Source organism: Hydra vulgaris, chromosome 03, assembly GCF_038396675.1.
Source record: "Hydra vulgaris chromosome 03, alternate assembly HydraT2T_AEP".
Taxonomy (NCBI): domain Eukaryota; kingdom Metazoa; phylum Cnidaria; class Hydrozoa; order Anthoathecata; family Hydridae; genus Hydra; species Hydra vulgaris.
In genome coordinates this window covers 42,367,905-42,389,189 of record NC_088922.1, presented here as the reverse complement: position 1 = coordinate 42,389,189, position 21,285 = coordinate 42,367,905, and the positions used below count along the sequence as shown (strand labels likewise).

Below are 21,285 nucleotides of genomic sequence, written 5' to 3'. Positions count from 1 at the left end.
AAAAGTATGTATACATGAAACTAATTAGCTTATCTCTGATTTATATAACTCATAATACTGTCATAGTCATTACTAGCAAGAATATAGTCACGAGCACTTATACTTTTAATCAATGGAACACTTATTTGACATATTATCTTGTCAAATGGAACCCAACACTGACTTGATCGTGCATCGATTGTCCATTTAAAATTTAATTTGTTTCTTTGCATAAACTTCACATTACCGTCTTGGTTTTCATTAAAAATATCAACCACAAGCCCTATGTACCATTCTTCATCGTAAAAGCATGCAATAAATTTACCGGTTAAAAATTTGAAGGATTTTTTTAAATCAAATTAACATCATTTAACACATGAGTATCATAGACAGTATCACTAGAGATTCTTCGTATAAACAATTTCTCTGCATCTGGTACAAAACATTGATAGCTTCTTGTTCCTGGAACTGTGCGCATCCCTTCATATTGTTTCTGAAGGTTAAAAGTTGTTTCATGGTTATTGATCTTATCACTTGAAAGATAAAATATGTTAACACCTTTGATGTTTTTTTGAGCCCATGTAAACCGATCTTGTGGTGTGAGAATCTGATTGGTAATTGCTGCTCGTAGACTAGCTTTTGCTGCTTCTCTTTTTATAGTACCTCCTGTTCCATCACATGGACTTTTGCCATGTGACATAGCAAAGAAGTGATGCTCAGCATTTATTTGGTGATCTACTTTGTGATAAATTAAGATTATTAGACATTTATAGTTTTTATACTGTGACGCAGCACCATCACTGAAGTATTTAACTTTATTCACTGTGGGTAGTTTGATTTTGACCATAGGGAGCAACTTTGTGAGAAAACAATGGACTGCTGATTGGTCATGACAAAGATGGTCAGAAATTAAACGATAGCATTCACATTTAAGGTGATCTTTTTCATCTTTGCAATAAACAGTAAATGGGTGTAAGTTAGCTTGATCGGCTTGCCAGTAAAACCCTTGTATAGCATCTTGTCCAAGAAAACTATAGTTTTCTGCAAAATCCATCAGAATAATGCAGGTATATTGGTCCAATATTTGTTTTGCCTCTGATAAGTAGGAAGACTGTGCTTTTTTGATAAAGTGGTGGTGACAAAGGTCATACAAAGTTTCACTTAAATTTTCAATAAATTCACTAATGCTTGTTTGGGATGTTATAAGTGCTGTTCAGTCAGTTGAAACCCATTGTTTATGTTATCTGATCATCAAAATCAAAATCATTCTTTTCAAACACATTTTTTAAGTAAGTCTTCAAATTTATTTTACCAGGGCAGTTGGAACATAGATGAAACATGCAGTTTCGACTATCTTTATTACAAACACATACTTTCATTAAATCTTTGTAATATATTAAATGGCTGTTAGGAAGAGCAGAGCACATAAACTTAGCATTTTGATGGTAAGAATATACACAAACTGAGTGGCTTCCACTACTATCAACAGTAAGGCACCACTTTGGCCTTAGTTCACAGAACTTGCTGAATCCAACTTTGTGTTCAGGGTTTAACTTCTTAAATTCCAGATGAAGTTCTTTTAAACGAACTAATATTAAGCGTTTTTGTTTATGAACTTTAACATTATTTATACGCACAGAAACAAAGTCTTTTCATGTATTTCAATGACTCTCTGCTTAACAATATCCTCCAAAGGATGTCCTTTTTTAGCCTCAGGTTTAGCAAGTATTCCCTTTTCATTTTTCAGCTTTCTGGCTTTCTTAACAAGATAGTCTGAAACTGAAAATGCATTGCAAGTTTTTTTAATTGACTAACTATCAGGAGTTAATGTTAGTAACTGAACTTTTTCTTCATATAAACTGATTTTTACTTTTTCCTTTATTACATCTAAAATTTTGTCTAAATCATTACAGTTAATGCACTTTTGCTTTTTCTCCGCTATTATTTCTTTTGGGTCTATATCCAATGCGGATGCTACTAGGTTTGTCATACTTGTTTCCAGTTTTTTAACTTTTTACTTTCCATATTCTAATTTGTCACATTTACTTACATTTTTTAGAGGAGATACTTCCAGTAAAGAAGCACTCTTATTTAAAACTGTCTTATTTAGGTCTGAAGAACTAAACTCCTCATCATCAACATCTTTGTCTTCACCTTCTTGACTAAATATTTCTGTAATTTGTTCAAGTTTGAATTCATTCAAACAGTTAGTGCAAAGTTTTTGACCAGGTTTGATCTTAAGTTGACTTGCTGTTGAAATATCGACTTTACACAATCTCTTAATAATTTGAAGACCTCAGTGGAAAAACCAGCGTTGTCACATTTAAAAAGTATTAAGAAACTATTTATTGATTAATAAAAGTCTTTATTTAAAGCAAATGAAACTAAGCAATTTTAAAAAAATTATATTATAATTATTTTATTTAAAATTTATTCAAAACAAAACATTTTGTAATTTTTTATACAAAATTTTTTTTTTCTTTGCTTTAAATAAAGACATTTATTAATGATCAACAAATACTTTCTCAATACTTTTTAAATGTGACAACGCCGGTTTTTCCACTGAGGTCTTCATTTTTTTCTTGAGGACTTTAAACGGATCACAGCAGTATTTTTGAAGCGCTTCATATCTAGAAATATAGGCTTTTTCATAGTGAAAACATATCTCCTCATTTAGTTTAAAAGTATGTCCAATTCTTTGAATTAAAATTTCAACATCTGTGTTCACAATATCTTTTAGTTTTATTCTTCCAATCATTCTACAATAATATGTTTTGTCGCAACCTTCATTTAAAACTTTCCCCACACAACATTTCTCTGTCATTTTTTACTATTTTTTTATTTTTATTACTAATCTAAAAAGTTTAAAAAAGACATAAACATATTAAATCTCAAAGAAACTAACTAATATCAGACACTGATTATGACACTGATTATGACACCGATTATGTCATTATTATTAGTACAAATTAAGACATTATGTCATTAAAAAGAAAACTGAATATATTCATTCACAGATATATAAAAAAATATACTACTGTCATCCCTATGACTAATTATTAGACTACGACCTAAGGCTAGCTCATAGTCTAATAACATTCTCCTTTTGAAAATATCATCACTCTCAAAAGGCTACAATCATGTCATACGATAGAGTATAGGTCTTTAAATTTTTTATGGTGATTGTCTATATATAGAACCTCAACATTAAAAAGTTTCATAATTAATTTTTAAAAAAAGTGATTTTTTAATAGGCTGCTGCATGTGCTAAATTAATTTTTAATGCATAATTTTGATTATTCTAACAAGTGGTGACCCTAAGTACACAAAGGTAACAAAAAAATCAGCTTTCTGTAAGTAAGTATTAAACTGTAACACGTTAAAGTTGGAAAAAATATTTATAGTGTTGCAATATTTAGCAACTTTAAGGTACAATAACTCAAAAACTGTAAAAAATCAGTCAAAAACAACTGCAATAATGGATTATTTGGGTGAAAAACTATTACCCTACAAAATTTCAGGTGATCACCATCTTTATTTAAAAAGTTATGGTTTGTCAAAAATCGAAAAAAAACTGCTGTAAGCTCCTGATACACAAATTTTTCAGATTTTGGTCATTTTTAATTCCATCATAACTTTTGAACAAATTGGTCAATCAAGCTGAAATTTTCTGGATTGTATTTTTTTCATAAGATCTGTGTGTGGTCAAAATTTAAAGCAAATCTGAGGTGGTACACTGGGAGCCTTTAGGTGATTTGATATGGAATAACCCAGTTACTTTTATCTAATCTTGTCAAAAAATCAATTTTATATATATATATATATATATATATATATATATATATATATATATATATATATATATATATATATATATATATATATATATATATATATATATATATACTGCAGTGAGCGTTTTGAACATTATTTCAAGAAAAATGTTTTTAATATTCAAACCTATTTTGAGCAGAAATAGAAAACTAAATTATATTCTGAAATAACATATGGCTATTTCAGTATATGCTTCAGTTTTAAAAAAGCATAATTTTGAATTTGAATTCAAAGAAGCATATACTGAAATAATCATGTGCTATTTCAATATATGCTTTAGCATTAGTGATCGACTGAAATTTCGTTTCGGTTTCAGCTTCAGTCAAAAAATTTAATTTGAACCAATACCAAAATTTTGGTTTCAGCACTTTTTATAAATTCTGTTAAAAAGCATACCTAAAACAAAAATTTAAATTGAATGATTTTAAACTTTTATACTTTTATTTCAATCTCCATTAGTGACCCCAAGTATGTCAATTGTAATTTTTGTATCTTGCAGTTTTGATGATCCTAGCACCATTCTGTCAGTGGTTTTTGTATCATTTAAAAACTTGCAGCAGCCTTGTTTGTCAAGGTTTGTGTTTCAGAGTTATAGAGTTAAGAGTGTTATTATCAACTTCAACGAAACTAAAAGTCAACTAGTCAAAAGTTGAAATTAGTCGAAAAATGAAATAGTCAATTTAATCGACTATGAACTTCCTACTAATCGACTAAAAGTTGATTTAGTCCAGCAAAAATCTTGAAATCCTTATATCTTTTTGATTTAACTTTTCATTTTCAATTTTTGTTTGTTAATTTAATAAAAATAGTATGTATTATTATAACTATTCCCAGTCTTTTGTTTACTCTCTTAAAGTTATATCTAATTCATCGCATGTTAGTATTATTTATATCTAATTAAACTTTTGATTATGTATTTCATTAATTTTTTTTTTATTCTTTTGTTTATTCAATAGTTGTGATTTTCATAAATACTTTCATACAGGATCGCTCCAAACTAGCTCTGGGCCCTGGGGCAAAATTAGGTTGTGAAGCTCTAAAAATTAAATGCCATTAATCTATACAAACACAGAGTAAATATGATTGTAATGTTGTTTTAATATATAGCGAGTATTTAAGACGGTCCCTAAATCATTGGGGTCTGGAAATAGATTGTCTTGTTGTCAAAGTGGCCCTTCTCTTATATTATTTTGCTTCACTATTATTTAAATGACATGATAATTAAAAAATAGAAAGCTAATATACATTACTTTATTATTTTTATTACAATTTATTTCAAAAAAAATAAATTATTCTCATACTTCGACTAAATTGACTTTTAGTCAACTTAGTTGATTTCAAAAATATATTAATTGATTTTGTCAACAGTCGAATTATTTTATATTCATAACAACACTAGTTAAGAGAGTTTTGTAACCACAAAAAAAAAAAATTCTCCTCAACTGTATCTTATTCAAGGCTTTGTAAAAGCAATAGCTTGCTTTTACAAAGCCTTTAATAACAATGTTAAATACTTTTTCTTGTTCTTCATGAAGAAAAATGTTGAAAATCTAAAAAAAGACTTCTCAAAATTGCGCTGAAACTCTAAGCTAAGGCCTTGTTACGAGATTTCGCTGCGTAACCAAAACGCGTAACGCATTTCAAAGTAACTCAACTCAACAAATATATTTTGTATTGTTAGAAGTTATATTGCGTCACTAGCGTCTTTTCAAGTACCGCATTGTAATTTAAGTTATTTTATTAACGCGTTAAAAATCATACAAACAGTTTTTTTTCTCACTATAACAAAAGTTACAAATAAAATCTAAGTTTCTATTTGAAAAATCATTTTTATTATTTTTTTAAATATGAACTAATTTATATTTTCAAAAAAATATTTTTTTCATAAAACGTAACATAATAATTGTTTATTTTCTTACAATTTTACAGTTGGGTTTTGGTTATTTTACTAACTGTTTATAAATTTTTTCTTATTTATTTTGTGAACTCTTTTTAATATTGTTTTTAAACAATAAAGAGCTTTTTTTTATTATTTATCAGTTACCGATAACAAATTCGTGATCATAATTTATTTTCGTAAATTAAACGAATGTCATTAAAACTTTATGTTATTGAATTAACAATAAACAAAATATCTTATTAATAAAATATTTACATCAAAATAAATCATGCAGCTTTTAAACTATTATGATAAAAAAAAAATTTATATTTAAAAGGAATTTATATATTTAATTCCTTAAGATAAAACTTAAAACACTTTATTTTCTTTAACTAATTTTTAACAACAACAAAAAAATTATTAAACAAATTGTTTCTTTAACAAAAAATCTAGTTTACAATTAGTTTACAATAGCAGTTAACTGCTTTTATTTACGACTTCATTTCTTCCAAATAAACGATATCAAAAGTAGTAAACAATATCAAAAGATAATTTAAATATTCTAAAAGATAAAAGTTTTTGCGTAACGCAAAACTGCTGAACGCGTAAGCAAATCGCCTTTTAGCAGGCAAAATGTGAGCTGCGTAACGCTTCTTAACAAGGCCTGTAAGCTCTATCCAATGAAAGAAAATTTACAATGAAGATTTTCACAATGTCAGCTATTTTCATGTATCATTGAAAAATGACATTTTTATAAAATATTTACACTAATACTTTGTTTAAAACTTTACAGTTATGTAAGCTACAATTTTAAACAGCTCAAGTGGTATATAAAATTGTAGCTACATTGTAAACTTATTTTTATATTTAAATTGTTATATTTACAATATTGTAAAATATCTATATATTTAAAATATAAATATTAATATTTAAAATATTTAAATAACAAATGACTTGTTAAGATTGTTTGTAATTTTATTCAAACTATCAAAATATATATTTTTCTTTTTATATAATTGTATTTTTGAATGATAAATGTAAATCTTTTAAAACAATTTTTATAATTGATTTTGTGAACAACAACAATTTTTAGCAACGATTGTGTCTTTAAAGAAATATTTCTTAAGAACTGAATTTCAAATAGCTGAAAAAATAAGAAAACTTTTTGGTTGAAAAGAACATAAACAAGAAGAAACATAAAAATAAAATGTTTAACAGTCTGATTTTGATGTTGAGCTAAAATTTTTGTTTATGCTTTTATTTTTCCATGGATTATTGTTTCTTTCCTCCATGAAAGAAAAGTTATTAAGTTTTTCAAAATTGATTTATTGACTTCGTTTTTATGCCCTTTTAAAAAAATTATTTTTATTAAATCAACTAAAAATTTTCTGTATAAAAAAAAAATTTCTTTTAAAGACTAATGTAAAATTAAACATTATTAGGGGTATAGTGAGGATCTTCTGCTTCTTCTTTGTAAATTTTTACCACAAGATTTAGTTTTAAAGCCATTAAAACTTGCTTTTGGTTTAAAGAAAAAAAGAAAAAGAAAATATTTCATTTAAAAAACAATATACCCATTGTATATTATCTCATTATTTTGTATATTATACAATTATGGCCAAAATGATCTGACCACCCAATATTTAAAGCAAAAAACCATATTTGTAGAGTGTATACATTTATTATTAGAAAATATTTTAATTTAAAAAACATAAAGAACATAAAAAAATAAAGAAGTCACAGTATAAAACATGTATGGGCTCATTTAACTTTTAGAATAAAAAGGTATTTCAAACCGCATCAAAAACTGTTGAATTCCATTCAACAGTTTTTGTTGCGGTTTACACCAACTGAATTAATCAGCAACAGGGCAAGAATATTAATCATATTTTCTTAGAGCCCTGTCTTGACAAATTTTGCCTGATGGCAAGTTGAAATTTTCAAATTCCAAACCAATTCGACACATAGTTATTTAAAATTTTCTAATAAATTGTGGATAATCTCATCTTGTTGTAAAATTGAAAATTTTGTCAAATTGCTAAGCATTTACTTTTGGAAGCAATGTATTGATTGAAGGATGAGTTTGAGAAGTTTTGGACAGCAAACATTAACTTTGTGTGCTACAAGCAGATAAACTTGAGAGTGATTGAGATGTTTTTTTTAATTTATTTATTAAATGTGTCAATTGTATTTACTAAATCAATTAAATGTGTAAATAAATAAATATGAAAGTTAAATTTTTTTATATTTATTTATTATTTATGTCAATATCGTATTATTGTGTTTCCTGTTGTTGTTACTTGCAAAAAATACTTATATACAGCATCATTGCTATTTTGTTGAGCACTTTTTTTTTTTTTTTTTTGTTGATCTTATCTTTTTGAATAACTTAATATTTTAAGTAATATTTCTAGATTTATGTTTACAGTTAACTCCAAGGGACCAAGGAAAATGTTTCGACGAATTCCCGTTAAGTCAAACTTTGGTTGATGTGTGATATTTGAGTTAATTTTGTTTGAGTTAAGACAATTTTTCTTTAACCAATGCTAAAGTATATACATTAAATTTACCCCATTGTTCTAAAAGTATATAGATTAAATTTACACCATTAGTCTAAAAGTATATACATCAAATTTCACCATTATTCAATGAAAGAAGTTACGAATTGTATTCACACAGTACAGTCAAAAGATAACATTCAAAAAAGTTTAGCAAAACAATGACTACCTTATTATTTGGTAATAAAAGTGTATCTAAAAGGTAGCAGTCTTTTACTTAGAAATTCATTAAACTATAAAATAATTTTTAAAGGTTTTATCATGATTTATCTTTTAACAGTTTTAATATAGCATTATTTTACGTCTGATATCGTCAATACAAAAATTTTGTGTTATCTGAAAAAATTTGCTTAATGGAGACAAAAAAATGGTTCAACTCAAACAACATTCGAGTTATTCGAGGTTTGGCTTAACTGGAGAATTTTAATAGTAAGTAATTAGACAATTTAAGCATTAATTAATTAGAAACATAAGTAAAAAAAATAGAAACATAAGTACTTATTATATTAACATTAGGTTTATTTTAAAAAAGAAGCAGGATATCTTGATGCATTATTTTGATCTTTGATTTAACTGAATGCTCTGCAAGGGAAAACTTTTGATCTTTTTTGTTTTGTTTATTAGTGAAGTTTAGCATTGTATTATTTATAGACAATCCCTTAAGTCAATTAACTTAAACACCACTAATTAAAACCTATTTTTTGAACTAATTAAGTGTTTTAAATTACCTTTTTGCTCTACTACTATTTAAATGACTTCTACAATGGATTCAACTCATGCTAAATACAAAATCAAAAAACAAGTAAAAAAATCAATTGAATTTAAATGGTTAGCAAAAAGCAAGCAACTGCAACTTCAACCCACAACAAATTCACTCAAGAGCCATTGCAGAACCTAAAGTTAAGCTCAAAAGAAATAGGAAATAATGAAAAATAGGAAAATGATTCAAAGAGAAAAAATCAAAACAATGAATTGGCTTGCAAACAGTCACAATCTCAAATGAACTTAAAATTTGTGGTCTTGGTTGGATCAACAGCTTGCAAAATGTAAAATTTTCAATAAGGATGCATTAATTGAAGCAATAAACGATGTGATTAGCAATATTGCATCTGAAATTGTCCATAACTTAGTTGATAGTATATTATTGCAAAAAGAAGAAAAAAATGAAGAATAACAAAAAAACTTATCGCTGCATGAATTGAAACACTCAGTCAATGTAGCAGAAACTCCTTCAATGCTCTCTCTATATCAGTTGATGTATGTACTGATGTATAAGTATATATAAGTATACATCATGATATATAATTATACATCAACTGACTAAGTAGCCCTCACAAGTAAGGGGTGTCGTTACAGGGTTTGGGTTGAAAAAATCCATAATGAAACATTATAAAGCAAGTCGTGCTAAGATGAGCATACAGATATGCAGTGGTTCACTTATGAGATTTAAATATCTTCAGATTTAAAGATCTTTAGATAAAAGAGGATAGGAAATAGTTTCTGATTTTATTTGTTTAAATTGATAGCATAAAAATAGAATGTTTTTTTAAAAACATTTAATTAATTTTTACATCATTTAATTAAATCAGAGTACGATGTTTATTGAACTCATCAAAAAAAATATTTGATAAACATTGGTAACATATCAAAAACACCTTAGGGGTAGTATCTATTCCTTTGTTACAAAGTATTGCAGCAAGATCACATTTTAGAAGAACACATTTTAAAAAAAGTTTTAAAAAAGTATTTCAAATACAACTTACAGGTAGAAAATAAACACTTTTCAAATATACCCCCTTGTTTATAAAACACTTTATTTATATTTACTAATGTAAAAAAATCGTATCAATTAAAATAATTTTTCACCTCCAATTTTAGAGTTACTAATATGATGCCTCAACCGTAATTCTTTGTTACACGATTTCTTGTCTAGTATTGCATCATTACTCTGGGAAATAGGATCGTGTTGAAAAAAAAGCTATATATAGAAACAAATTATAAAATAAAAGTTTAAAAAAAACCTTATAGTAATACACTATATATAATATAATATATATTCTTCCCTGTCCTGAGAAACCGGGCAGGAAAGGGTTTAGGTATTTTTAACAAATTTATAAACATTCAATTACAAACAAAAAATTTTAATAAAAAATTTATTACTTTTTCATATTCAAGATTATTTTTTCCTTTATTTTCGAATTCTCTGACTTTTTCTTCTTCTGCAAAAATTTTTTCAATCAAAAGAAAACAAAGAAAACCAACAATTACCCATATACCAACTTTAAAGTGTCCCATATGATTTTTGTCTGAAAAATGAAAAAAGATCACTTAATTTTATTTAAGTAAATGATTGGAAATTGAGTAAAAGAAATTTGAAAATTTAAATTTAAAAAAAAAAAAATCTACAAATGGCATTTGTGGACTTTTTCATTATCTTTTTCATAATTCAAATACATCAAACGTTAATCAAAAAAGATTATTTTAGACATTGTAAAACCCCTTAATAACTCTTACTCTCTAATTCAGAAACATATTAAGTCACAAACATATTATAGAAAAATATATAAACAAAGTATAAACAATTAAATGAAATATGGGAAAAAATTAAAATACTTAAAATCAATTAAAAGGTATTCAATATGTGTTGAAAATTTTTTTTGAAATTCTGAAAAAAATTTAATTATTGATAACAATAGAGTACACATTAGTTATATACTTATACCAATTTTTTTTAGTTTTAGAGGAATTAGAAGATTTAAGAAAAATGTTTTGTTTATTGTTATCAGAAACAACTATTAATTTTACTAGTTTTACATTCTTAAAGTTAAAATTAACAATTATTATATTTTTGAAAAAGTAAATATTTCTGAAAAATATAAAAGATTAATATATATATATATATATATATATATATATATATATATATATATATATATATATATATATATATATATATATATATTAGAGTGGGTCGATTTCTTTTTTTTAATGAAACATGGAAATAAAGTTGTATTTTGTTGTCTCTATTAATGATATGCAAAAGAAATGTAATAAAAATTTGATTTAGTTTTGCCAACTTTAACTTTAATTTTACTGTCAGGTCAAAATGATGCTATTTTACAACAGTTATATAATTGCAGGATAAAAGCATTAAGATTTAGATTTTTTGATGATTCATGTTAATAATATTAATAGTATACAGAACTTTTCAAAAGTTTAGAGCACCCTACAAAATATAAGACAAAAACCTGTTAGTGTTGTTTGTTGACTTCTGAGTAACATGATCCTGCACTTCATTATAAAGATATACTGGTATATATTACGCTTAAATTACGTTGTTTGTTTTTTTGTTTTAGTTTAATTAGTTGAACATGGTATGCTTGGACAACCTAGACTATTTTAAACAAATCAACTGCTAACTACTGCTGATGTTTTCAAAGCATATGACTATTTATTAAAAAATAACAATTGCGCAAGTGTTACTGAAAGAGCAACAATCATAGCTAATGAAATTAAAGCACTGTACAACAAAGCAAGTATTCCTACCATTGCAGTCAGCAGCTTAGTTATTCCCATAAAGTGACTAATTAACAAATTACATGAGCTTGGTAAATACTCTAATGGCAAGAAGTCCTCTGCAACATTTAAATCAAGTTTACAGATGTTAGACCAACTATTCGATATTTTTCTGTGTATGTGTTTTGATAATGGTATTCGAGAAAGGTCAGCTTGTTCATGTCCACTGCCAAAAAAAATTCCAACACTTGAATGGGAGTTCTGGATAGATCAAAAAATGGTACAGAAGATGGTAATAGGAAAAGTAGACAAAGAAGAAACAATTAAGCTGCAGAAGAGAAAAAAAATAGGAAGTAAAACATGCAATTTACCGATTACAGATAAGAAATTGAAGTTTGATAAAGAAATTGATCCAAATGAAACATATTGCAGTGATAATGAACAGTCAAAGTCAGATGAAGAATTTTTGCCAATTGAGATGTCAGATGATAAAGTGATGTCAAGTTATGAAGTGATGTCAAGTGATAATGAGATGTCAAGTGATGAAGAGATCAAGGTTTACAACACTAAACAATACTGAGTTGTGTAAGGCCATGGATAGGTATAAAATCAGTAACAGGGTTGCTTGCCTAATAGCAAATGCTGTACTAAAAGATTTAGATCTTATAACACCAGAGAATGCTATTGATCTAGCAAAACGTTGTCATCAGAGAAATATGAGGAGGAAAAAGGAAGTTAAAAAGCATGTTGCTGAAGTCCAAAAAGTACTTTGGATTGGATTTGATGGGAAGTAGGATATCACTTTTGTTAAAACAAGTGGCGTCCACTGAAATTTCAAAGAAGAACACAATGTGATAGTGTCATTTCCGCAAAACAATTATGTCAATCATGTCACGTCACAAAGTATTAAAGCTGTTGATATTGCACAAGAGATGTTATCGAGCATCAACAACATCAAATAATCAGACACTTTAGGGGCAGTTGTTTGTGATGGTCCTGTAAATGACACAGGTCAACACAATGGGGCAATCAGAAAATTAGAAGAAGGTCTTGGCAGAACATTGCAATGGTTGGTCTGCTTGTTACATGCAAATAAACAACTTTTTCGAAAATATTTCGCCATTCTGATGGTTACAAGATTCATCGTAAATATTTATCATGGTTCAGGATAAAGCATCATTCTTCCTGCCTTGACAGTACAAGAAATTTCTTCTATCTTATTGAGCAGTGCTATGAACTAGGGAAAGATGACTGGAAAATTCTTGAACCAGTGTTGCAAACTAACTGTTATTTAGCTCATCCTGAGAAAATTCTTCATGGAGGAGTTACAGATGAAAATGTATCAATTCGTAGTTTTCGTGTGACAAAATAATTGACGCACGAGCTACACCACAAAGTAGCAAAATATGTGTCTTTGATAAATCAAGCATCAAGCTTGATCTGGAAGCTTCGTCATTCATAAAGATGATCGACTGGTCTGTTGCTATCGCAACACCACCACTGCTTTTATCAACTGTTTCTAATGATGATCTTGAACATTTCCAGTTCCACGTTAATGTCTTGAGTGGTAACGTGAACGTACTATTAAAGACATCTTAGCAATAACTATGAAAGTTTTTGGACACAAATCACGACATGGAATGATTTTGCAGTGTCACAAATCTCGAGCAGAATTACCAAAAATTGACTCAAAATCTGACTTCTTGAGTCATAACAAATAGCAAATAACTGGAACAATTTGCTGTTATGTGTTGCCTACTACACTCTGACTATTTCTCCTTCAACAACTGCTTGCATTTTTAAATTTAATGTAACAAGATGTCGAGTAATGGAACATAGCATTAAACCACGTGTATTTACATTATGCGATTATACAGTAATTTTAATTCCCAAAGTTGCGGATCCAAGATACGCTTCCATTTTATTTCAAAAGGATTTTTTTTCATAAGTAGACTGTAATGCAACATTTTAGTAATGTTTCACAGCCCCAACTTAACATTTACATCATAATGACCCACCCTAATACTATATATATATATATATATATATATATATATATATATATATATATATATATATATATATATATATATATATATATATATATATATATATATATATATATATATATATATATATATATATAATATTAGGGGAAGGAATTTTTTACAACTTATTGGATACCCTTCATTTTCAACTATTTTAACTACCATCTTACCGCTTATCTTTGCACGTTTTAATGGAGCGGAGCAATCATCGCACGTAATATTGTCTTCTGAACTTTCACTACTAGAATTGTCTTTATCATCAAATAATTGACTATAATTTATTTCAAGCTCTTTTCTTTTAGGTGGCAGGTCTTGCTAAGGGCTTGTAATAGACACTGTCACAATACTATACTGATCTTTAAACTCATTGGAAGATTTCTGAAGTTCATAAAAAAGTTTTTCTTCCAGATTTTAAAATTTAGTATTTTTGGGCAACAAATCAAATAATTATAACATGTCTTCTTATTTGTACTTTGTGTTGATTTAATCACCAACTTATAATTTTGAATTTAAATCCTTTATATAAATTTCCCTGGAAAACATTGTATCATCATTTTATTTCATAATTGACAAACTTCAATGGAGATTTCTTTAATAAAACCCCTTGACCTAGGAATATTACTAAATTCTAAGAGAAAATGATACCTTTCTAATATCTGCTTTACCTGACACGATTTTGAAAAATCCATCATTGGCTTATCAAAAAAGAATTGCTTGGCTTTGAAATATTGGAAAGGCAATCAATTTCTAAATTATTAACTAAGTTATTCTCTGATATCTTATCCATCAAAAATATAGTTTGTATTTAAATATACAGAACATATAAAAAACAAAACTTTGATATGGATTTGCACAGCTTTTTTTTTTTGCATTTTTATACTTTATTTTTATGTCTTTGTGAGATTTAGATCATTTAGATCACTTCACCAATATATATATATATATATATATATATATATATATATATATATATATATATATATATATATATATATATATATATATATATATATATATATATATATATATATATATATATATATATATATATATATATATATATATATATATATATATATATATATATATATATATATATATATATATATATATATATATATATATATATATATATATATATATATACATATATAACTTGTCAAACATTTGAAATAATTTTTATTAACGAAAAATAGGTTATATTTTTTATCAGAAAATATTATATTAATTTTTATATAATGAATATATATAAATATGTATAGTAAACCTTTAAACATTCAACCTCTACATACATCATTATCTGAATAAACTGCTACATACTTGCCAGATGATGTATTAATTTTTATTTAATTATCAGTTATTTTGATGTAAATATTAATGCTTTATAAAATACTTAAATGGAAAACTCTTTTGAGGATCCATCTTTAAAATTAGGATATCAAAAATGTTCAAATCCAAAGAAGATAAAATATATTGAAGATAATAGAATAAAATCAACAACTAAATTTAAAAAAAAAGTAATAGGCAGTCACCAAACAATTAAACAATTATTATTTACAAGAAAGTATATATTTATAAAATTATTCTATATAATCTATAATAATCTTTGTTATGATTATTTTAACAGAACCTTCAAAAGCTTTTTTAATTTGGCTCATAAGTAAAACATTGTAAATGTAAAAGTATATACAAAATTAATATTCTAATGAACTGAATAAAAAGAAGCCCGCTGGATAGAAACTATGCATGTGCATGATGAGATTCAAAATGGGATTTTTATAAACTTTTCTTTCACTTGATCACAACTTTTCATCAAGTAACTTGTTTCTCAATATTGATTTTAATTTGTTACATCACCAATGTATGTAGTGCTGTGTACGTAATAATGCTTTGTAAAAAAATTTTGATGTGTTTTCATTGATTATGATAAAAAAATATGTTGGCATTATATTGCATTTTGTATATAGCCAATATTGTTAATCAAAATCTGCTATATATATCAAAATGAGGACATTTTATATAGGTGTAATATCATTAGCAACATTTAACTAATATGGAGATGATTATTGTATCAATAATGCACCAATATTGCTTTCTAATAGGGAACTTAATCACAACTCTCCCTCTTAATTCTTATCAACTGAAAACTGTTTAATAATAATATTGGGACATAACAATAACAATACTACATAACAATAACTCGCATTGTTAAAAACCATAGTTCATTGTAAAGACTAAAAAGTAGAAAATAAAATATAGAAAACACATTTCCTAAAAAATATAATCTATTTTTGTATTAAAAAGGGGAAAAAAAACTTTTTTATTCCAATTTAATAGTTAGTAAACTAAAGGTTAATAGGTCTGTTTCAAAATATATCTTGGGCAGGCCTGTCAATGTTTAGTTTATTGAACTAATAAATTTAAATTAAAAAGTTTATTTTCCACTTCAACAACAACAACAACAATCTATTTATTTTCCGTAAATCATTTTGCAATAGTTTTGATAATAATAATAATAATAATAACAATAATAACAATAATAATAATAGTAATAATAATATATTATAATAATATAAGATAAAAAAAAATTAATACAAATTATATAATAGTAATAATAAGTATGTTTACATTAATTACAATGAAAAAATAATAATAACAACTAATATTATAATGGTAGTTATGAGCATAAAATTATTTATAATAATAAGTTAATGATTTATTTAGGATGGTGTCACTCAAACAGAAATCTGATCAAAGGAGTGACACCAATTTTTAAACATAATATAAGTAATAAAAGGCATGCATTGAAACATATGGACCGTAAACACATAGATTAAAGCACATAGAACATAAATTAAAACAAACATGTAGAAATCATAACTTGCAAGTTTTAATAATAAAAAAAATAAAAAAATTAACAAAAAGTACTGATGATAATTAGTAATGACCACTTTTTATTATAAAAAAAGATTATATTTTTTTAGCAATTGTTTTTGCTATTTCTTAAAAAAAAAGAAACTGTATTATAAATAAAATTAAAAGAAGACTTTCGAATGAATCACTGCTCCTAAGCGGACCTTGGAAAGAAGTAATGCTTCATATATTAAATTCTCAAATTTAAGAGATTCAATTCAAAATAAACAAATTTTTGAAACAAATCCAACTTAGTTTAATGAGCTTTTGCCATTTATGCTCAGCTGTTAATAAATTGGTTTAAAATAAAAAATATACACAATGTTCCTATACTTGATGTTGAAGAAATTTTAAATCAACCTTTGTTTTTTAATAAACATAAAAAATTGGGTGGAAATTTTTTAATTCCTAAACCAGTACACCTTAAAATATTGTTTTAGTTGCAGATATTACAATAACTTTTCAACTGGAATTCTTCCATCATAGCACAATAGGAATATCTGAGAAAGACCTGAGTGAAATTATCACTGCCTTAACTATTTATTGGAAAAATAATATTTTACAAAAAGTGTATGACTTTAATAAAGCTTCTTTTTTCATTGCTAAGTGAAAGGAAAAACATAAATACAGAAACCTTATTGTAACACTATACAAATTATTGAATAAACCAAAAAAAAAAAATCTTGATTACAAGTATAAAACTGGACCTCAATCTACAGTTGCAGTATGAAAAATTTAAATATTACTGATTGCAAAGTACTTTTTCAAATAGGATACAATAGAAATACAAACAATAAATCCAGTGAAATTGCATTTAAAATAGCTCATTTTTTATTACCAACAAATGAAAAATTATTTAATGCAAAACTAAGATGCAAAAAAATATGTCCACAATGCAATAAAAAAGATGAGACTACAGCACAAATGATGTACTAATGTGAAAAGGTGCAACCTTTAATACTTTATTTACTTGATATTTTAGACTCTGCCCTAATAAATATCCTTGTTGCAACAATTTTAACTTTATTTTATTTGAATATGCAACGAGAGTTTAGCAATACTTTACTATAGACTCTTCTTGTAAAAATATATTTTAATAGGATGACATATGATAAAGAAAATAAAACTTTTTGCAAAAATATTTGCTTCAAAATTTTTAAAGCAAAGTTAAAATTTTATTAGAGAAAGAATATATTATAATCAGAAATTACAAGCAAAAAATATGAAGATGAAATAAGAAACATTTTTAATAAAAAAAGAAGAAAAAATAAACTTATAAACTTTAGTAAATATAGTAGAATATAGTAACAGTAGTTAATAAAGGTAATTATTTTAACTAGAGCTTGAAATTTTGTTAATTTTGGGAGAAAGTGGGGATGGGAGGGGTTAGAGGGTATGGTTACATACATATTCAATGGAGTCTTAGGGAAATTATTTTAATAATTTTATGGCAATTTTTTTGATTTACATTCATGTTTTTTCCGTTTTGTTTTCTTTTTTTTGTATATGTATTCGATGGACATCTTTGTAAAAAATTTGTATTTTTTATGGTATTTTACATACCCTTGTAAAATTATAAAGGCCACCGTATGGCAATATGCTAGATGACAAAATAAAATACTATATATAAAACTAAAAACAATCAACTAATTTTAAGTCAAAATGAAGATTAAAATATTAAAATACTTTTCATTTTAAAGCAAAACACTATGATTAACCTGAATAATTTGTAGAGAGTAAAACACTGGACACAAGCCTAACTTAATACTAATTCCTTCAAAGAGTTTGTGTTGAATTTTTTAGAAAAAAAACCTTTACTTTTATTGTCATTGTAAATTAATCCAAGCAAATTGTTTAATTATGATGTTTGTTGTTTATATATTCATTATTGGTAAAATAAACTTGCAGTGGTGTACACTGGATTTTAAGATGTTTGAGTTTTGACACTTACAGGTATTGTGCAAACTCGAAACTTTTGTATGTTTATGCTTATATCAAAAAAGAATGTTTTGCAAAAAACTAGGGTGATTGGAGCTTGGGAACAAAAAAAACCTAATTTTTGGGCCCACCCAGCTCTTAACGTGGGAGCAACAAGTTTATAAAATATTTTCTTTACTATTTTTATCTAAATTTATATTCATCAACAAACTTCAAATTTGAGAGGTCTGTAAACATTGCAGGGTCATAAAAACTGAACACTAAAAGATTATTGCATGAAACTTGAAATTTGTTGATGAATATGAATTTAGATAATAGTAAAGAAAATATTTATAAACTTGCTGCTCTCAGGTTAAGGGGTGGGTGGGCCCAAAAATTAGGGTTTTTTTGTTCCTAAACTCCAATCACCCCAATTCTTTGCAAAACATTCTTTTTTGATATAAGCATAAACAGACAAAAGTTTGGAGTTTGCACAATGCCTGTAAGTGTCAAAACTCAAACATCTAAAAATCCAGTGTACGCCACTGACTTGGTCTCTAGATTTTAAAAAAAGTAAATAATTTGACAAGTTGAATGAAGTTGATCTTTCTTACTAGAGATCAAAAATATGATTAGTTCAAATTGTTCTATATTTGTTGATACTTATACAGTTCAATGTAAAAATGCTTTTCAAAATTTTTGTGATTAAAAATTTGAAAAAAATTTATTTATTATTGACCTGCAGTTTTAATTCTTGCATAATTACCTTTTTCAATAAACATCCAAGCTTCTGGAAGAAGATGCAAAAATACATCACCTAGTAGCCCACCAACAGCAAAACTTAACAGGATCTTTAAATGAGCTGGAGAAACTATAAATTAAACTAATATATTCATATTACATTATTAACATAGAGCATTACTAAAATAAAGCTACACTATTAATATAGAGTACGCTAATTTAAAAAATTTTAATTTGAGAACTTGACATTTTATTTATAAAATTTGTAAATCAAATAATCAAAATAAAAAATGAAAAAAGTAAAAAAAAAGCTTTAAAATTAAAAGCAGTTATATTTTCTGTAAAAACACTGAAATACTTTTCTATAAACAAAATAATTTTGTTGTACTATTTTTACTATGAATAAAGTATTTCATAGATTTACCAGAATCTTTTAATGAATGGCCAGGATTAGATTTAAAAAGTAAAAGTGGAAACACTCCAGTTGAACCAACTAAAATAGCAGCAGAGATAGCATATAACCATGGTGTTTCAAACCGCTTTTTTTGCTGATAAATATCCCAACTTTCGTCTGTTTCCTCTTCCTCTTCTTCAGTTGTTAAATCATTAATCCCGACTTTAAAACTCTCATCACTTCTCAACTGTATATTTTTGGATAAATAATTTTTTTGTCTCTTATGTAGCGGGCTACCAGGTAAGGCACGATGTATATTCATATTGCAGTGACAAAAAGTTAAAAAACAAGTCATAATAAAGAATAAAAAATACTTTCCACAAAGCATGGTTGATGAAATTGTTTTCGCCAAAAAAAAATTATTAGTCAATTTTTTCAATCAAGTGGCTTTCAATTTGTTAGCTTTGATAAAATATGTTTCTTTTAAAGTTTAAAACTAAATTTTTGTCCATGTTAATAGACTATGAATAAATAACAAACAACCCGTAGGCTTACAATTTTTACTTGAGTCGACTGTGATGATTTCTGGTGAGTTTTTACGGTAAACAAAATTTGTTTATTAATGCGTGGTTTAACGTTCAAAAGCAAAAATTAAATTATTGCAACATTAAGGTCATAATAACTAACATTAACTAAAATGGATTGTCTGCTGAATAGACGTCATTGTAATTGCGTAAACTATTTTAACGACAATTAATTTTAATTTGCGTCACATTTTGTTTTAAAATAAGGTTTCCTTTTTAAAGCTGTCAATTTTTGTGTACAATTGAGGTAATTATTATATTATACTTGTCACTTTTCAAGCTTAAAATTTTAATTAGTTTGCCGTAAATCACACTTAAGAAAAATTTGATTTTTTATTTTATAACTCATGCAATAAAAGATGACGTTACTAATTAAAAAGTTTAATTTAAAAAAATATGTATGAAAGCTATATAGAACCAACTAATTTATCGAAGTAAACTGTAACAAGCATGTGTAACCAAGGTTGATCTCTATTTTTTATTCTCTTAAGTAAGTTTTTCTGGTAGATAAACGGACCTCTTAATTCAATCGATTTCTTCTTTTAAATCATTTTCTTCTGTTGTCAATTAGTCGCTAAAAATGAATTGATAAATAGGCGCTGATTTGTCATTTTATTTTTAAAATCTTCCTAAGAAAAATGATAAATTATTTTTGATATTTTGCAAAAGAGTATAATTAAATAAAATTATACTTTATATATAAATATATCAAAATTGCACAATTCAATGGTAAGAGTTGAGCAATGATGGTAATAATGGTAAAAAATAAACAATGTAAAACAACCTTTTGTTTCGTAAAACAAACTTCAAATGGGTTTTTTCAGCACTTTTATTCAAATGGGTTTTTTCAGCACTATTTCTTGCATGATTTTATTATGAGCTCGTTCGACACAAATGTTACTACTTTGTGCTCGAATTGCTG

The 21,285-nt window shown here is 26.1% G+C and overlaps 1 protein-coding gene across 2 annotated transcripts in view; it reads right to left on the bottom strand.

Annotated features, from left to right (window-relative positions):
• The window catches only part of LOC101239635 (zinc transporter ZIP13), a 39,741-nt gene extending 18,456 nt beyond the window's left edge, over window positions 1–21,285 (bottom strand). For both annotated transcript variants that reach the window (XM_065793284.1, XM_065793283.1), the window contains exons 1-5: window positions 21,148–21,285; window positions 19,810–20,992; window positions 19,411–19,515; window positions 10,411–10,556; window positions 10,117–10,228 (exon numbers count right to left, since the gene is read on the bottom strand). In XM_065793284.1, the coding sequence (XP_065649356.1) occupies window positions 10,117–10,228; window positions 10,411–10,556; window positions 19,411–19,515; window positions 19,810–20,167 (721 nt within the window). In that variant the 5' untranslated portion in view covers window positions 20,168–20,992; window positions 21,148–21,285. The remainder of the gene's footprint in view (window positions 1–10,116; window positions 10,229–10,410; window positions 10,557–19,410; window positions 19,516–19,809; window positions 20,993–21,147) is intronic.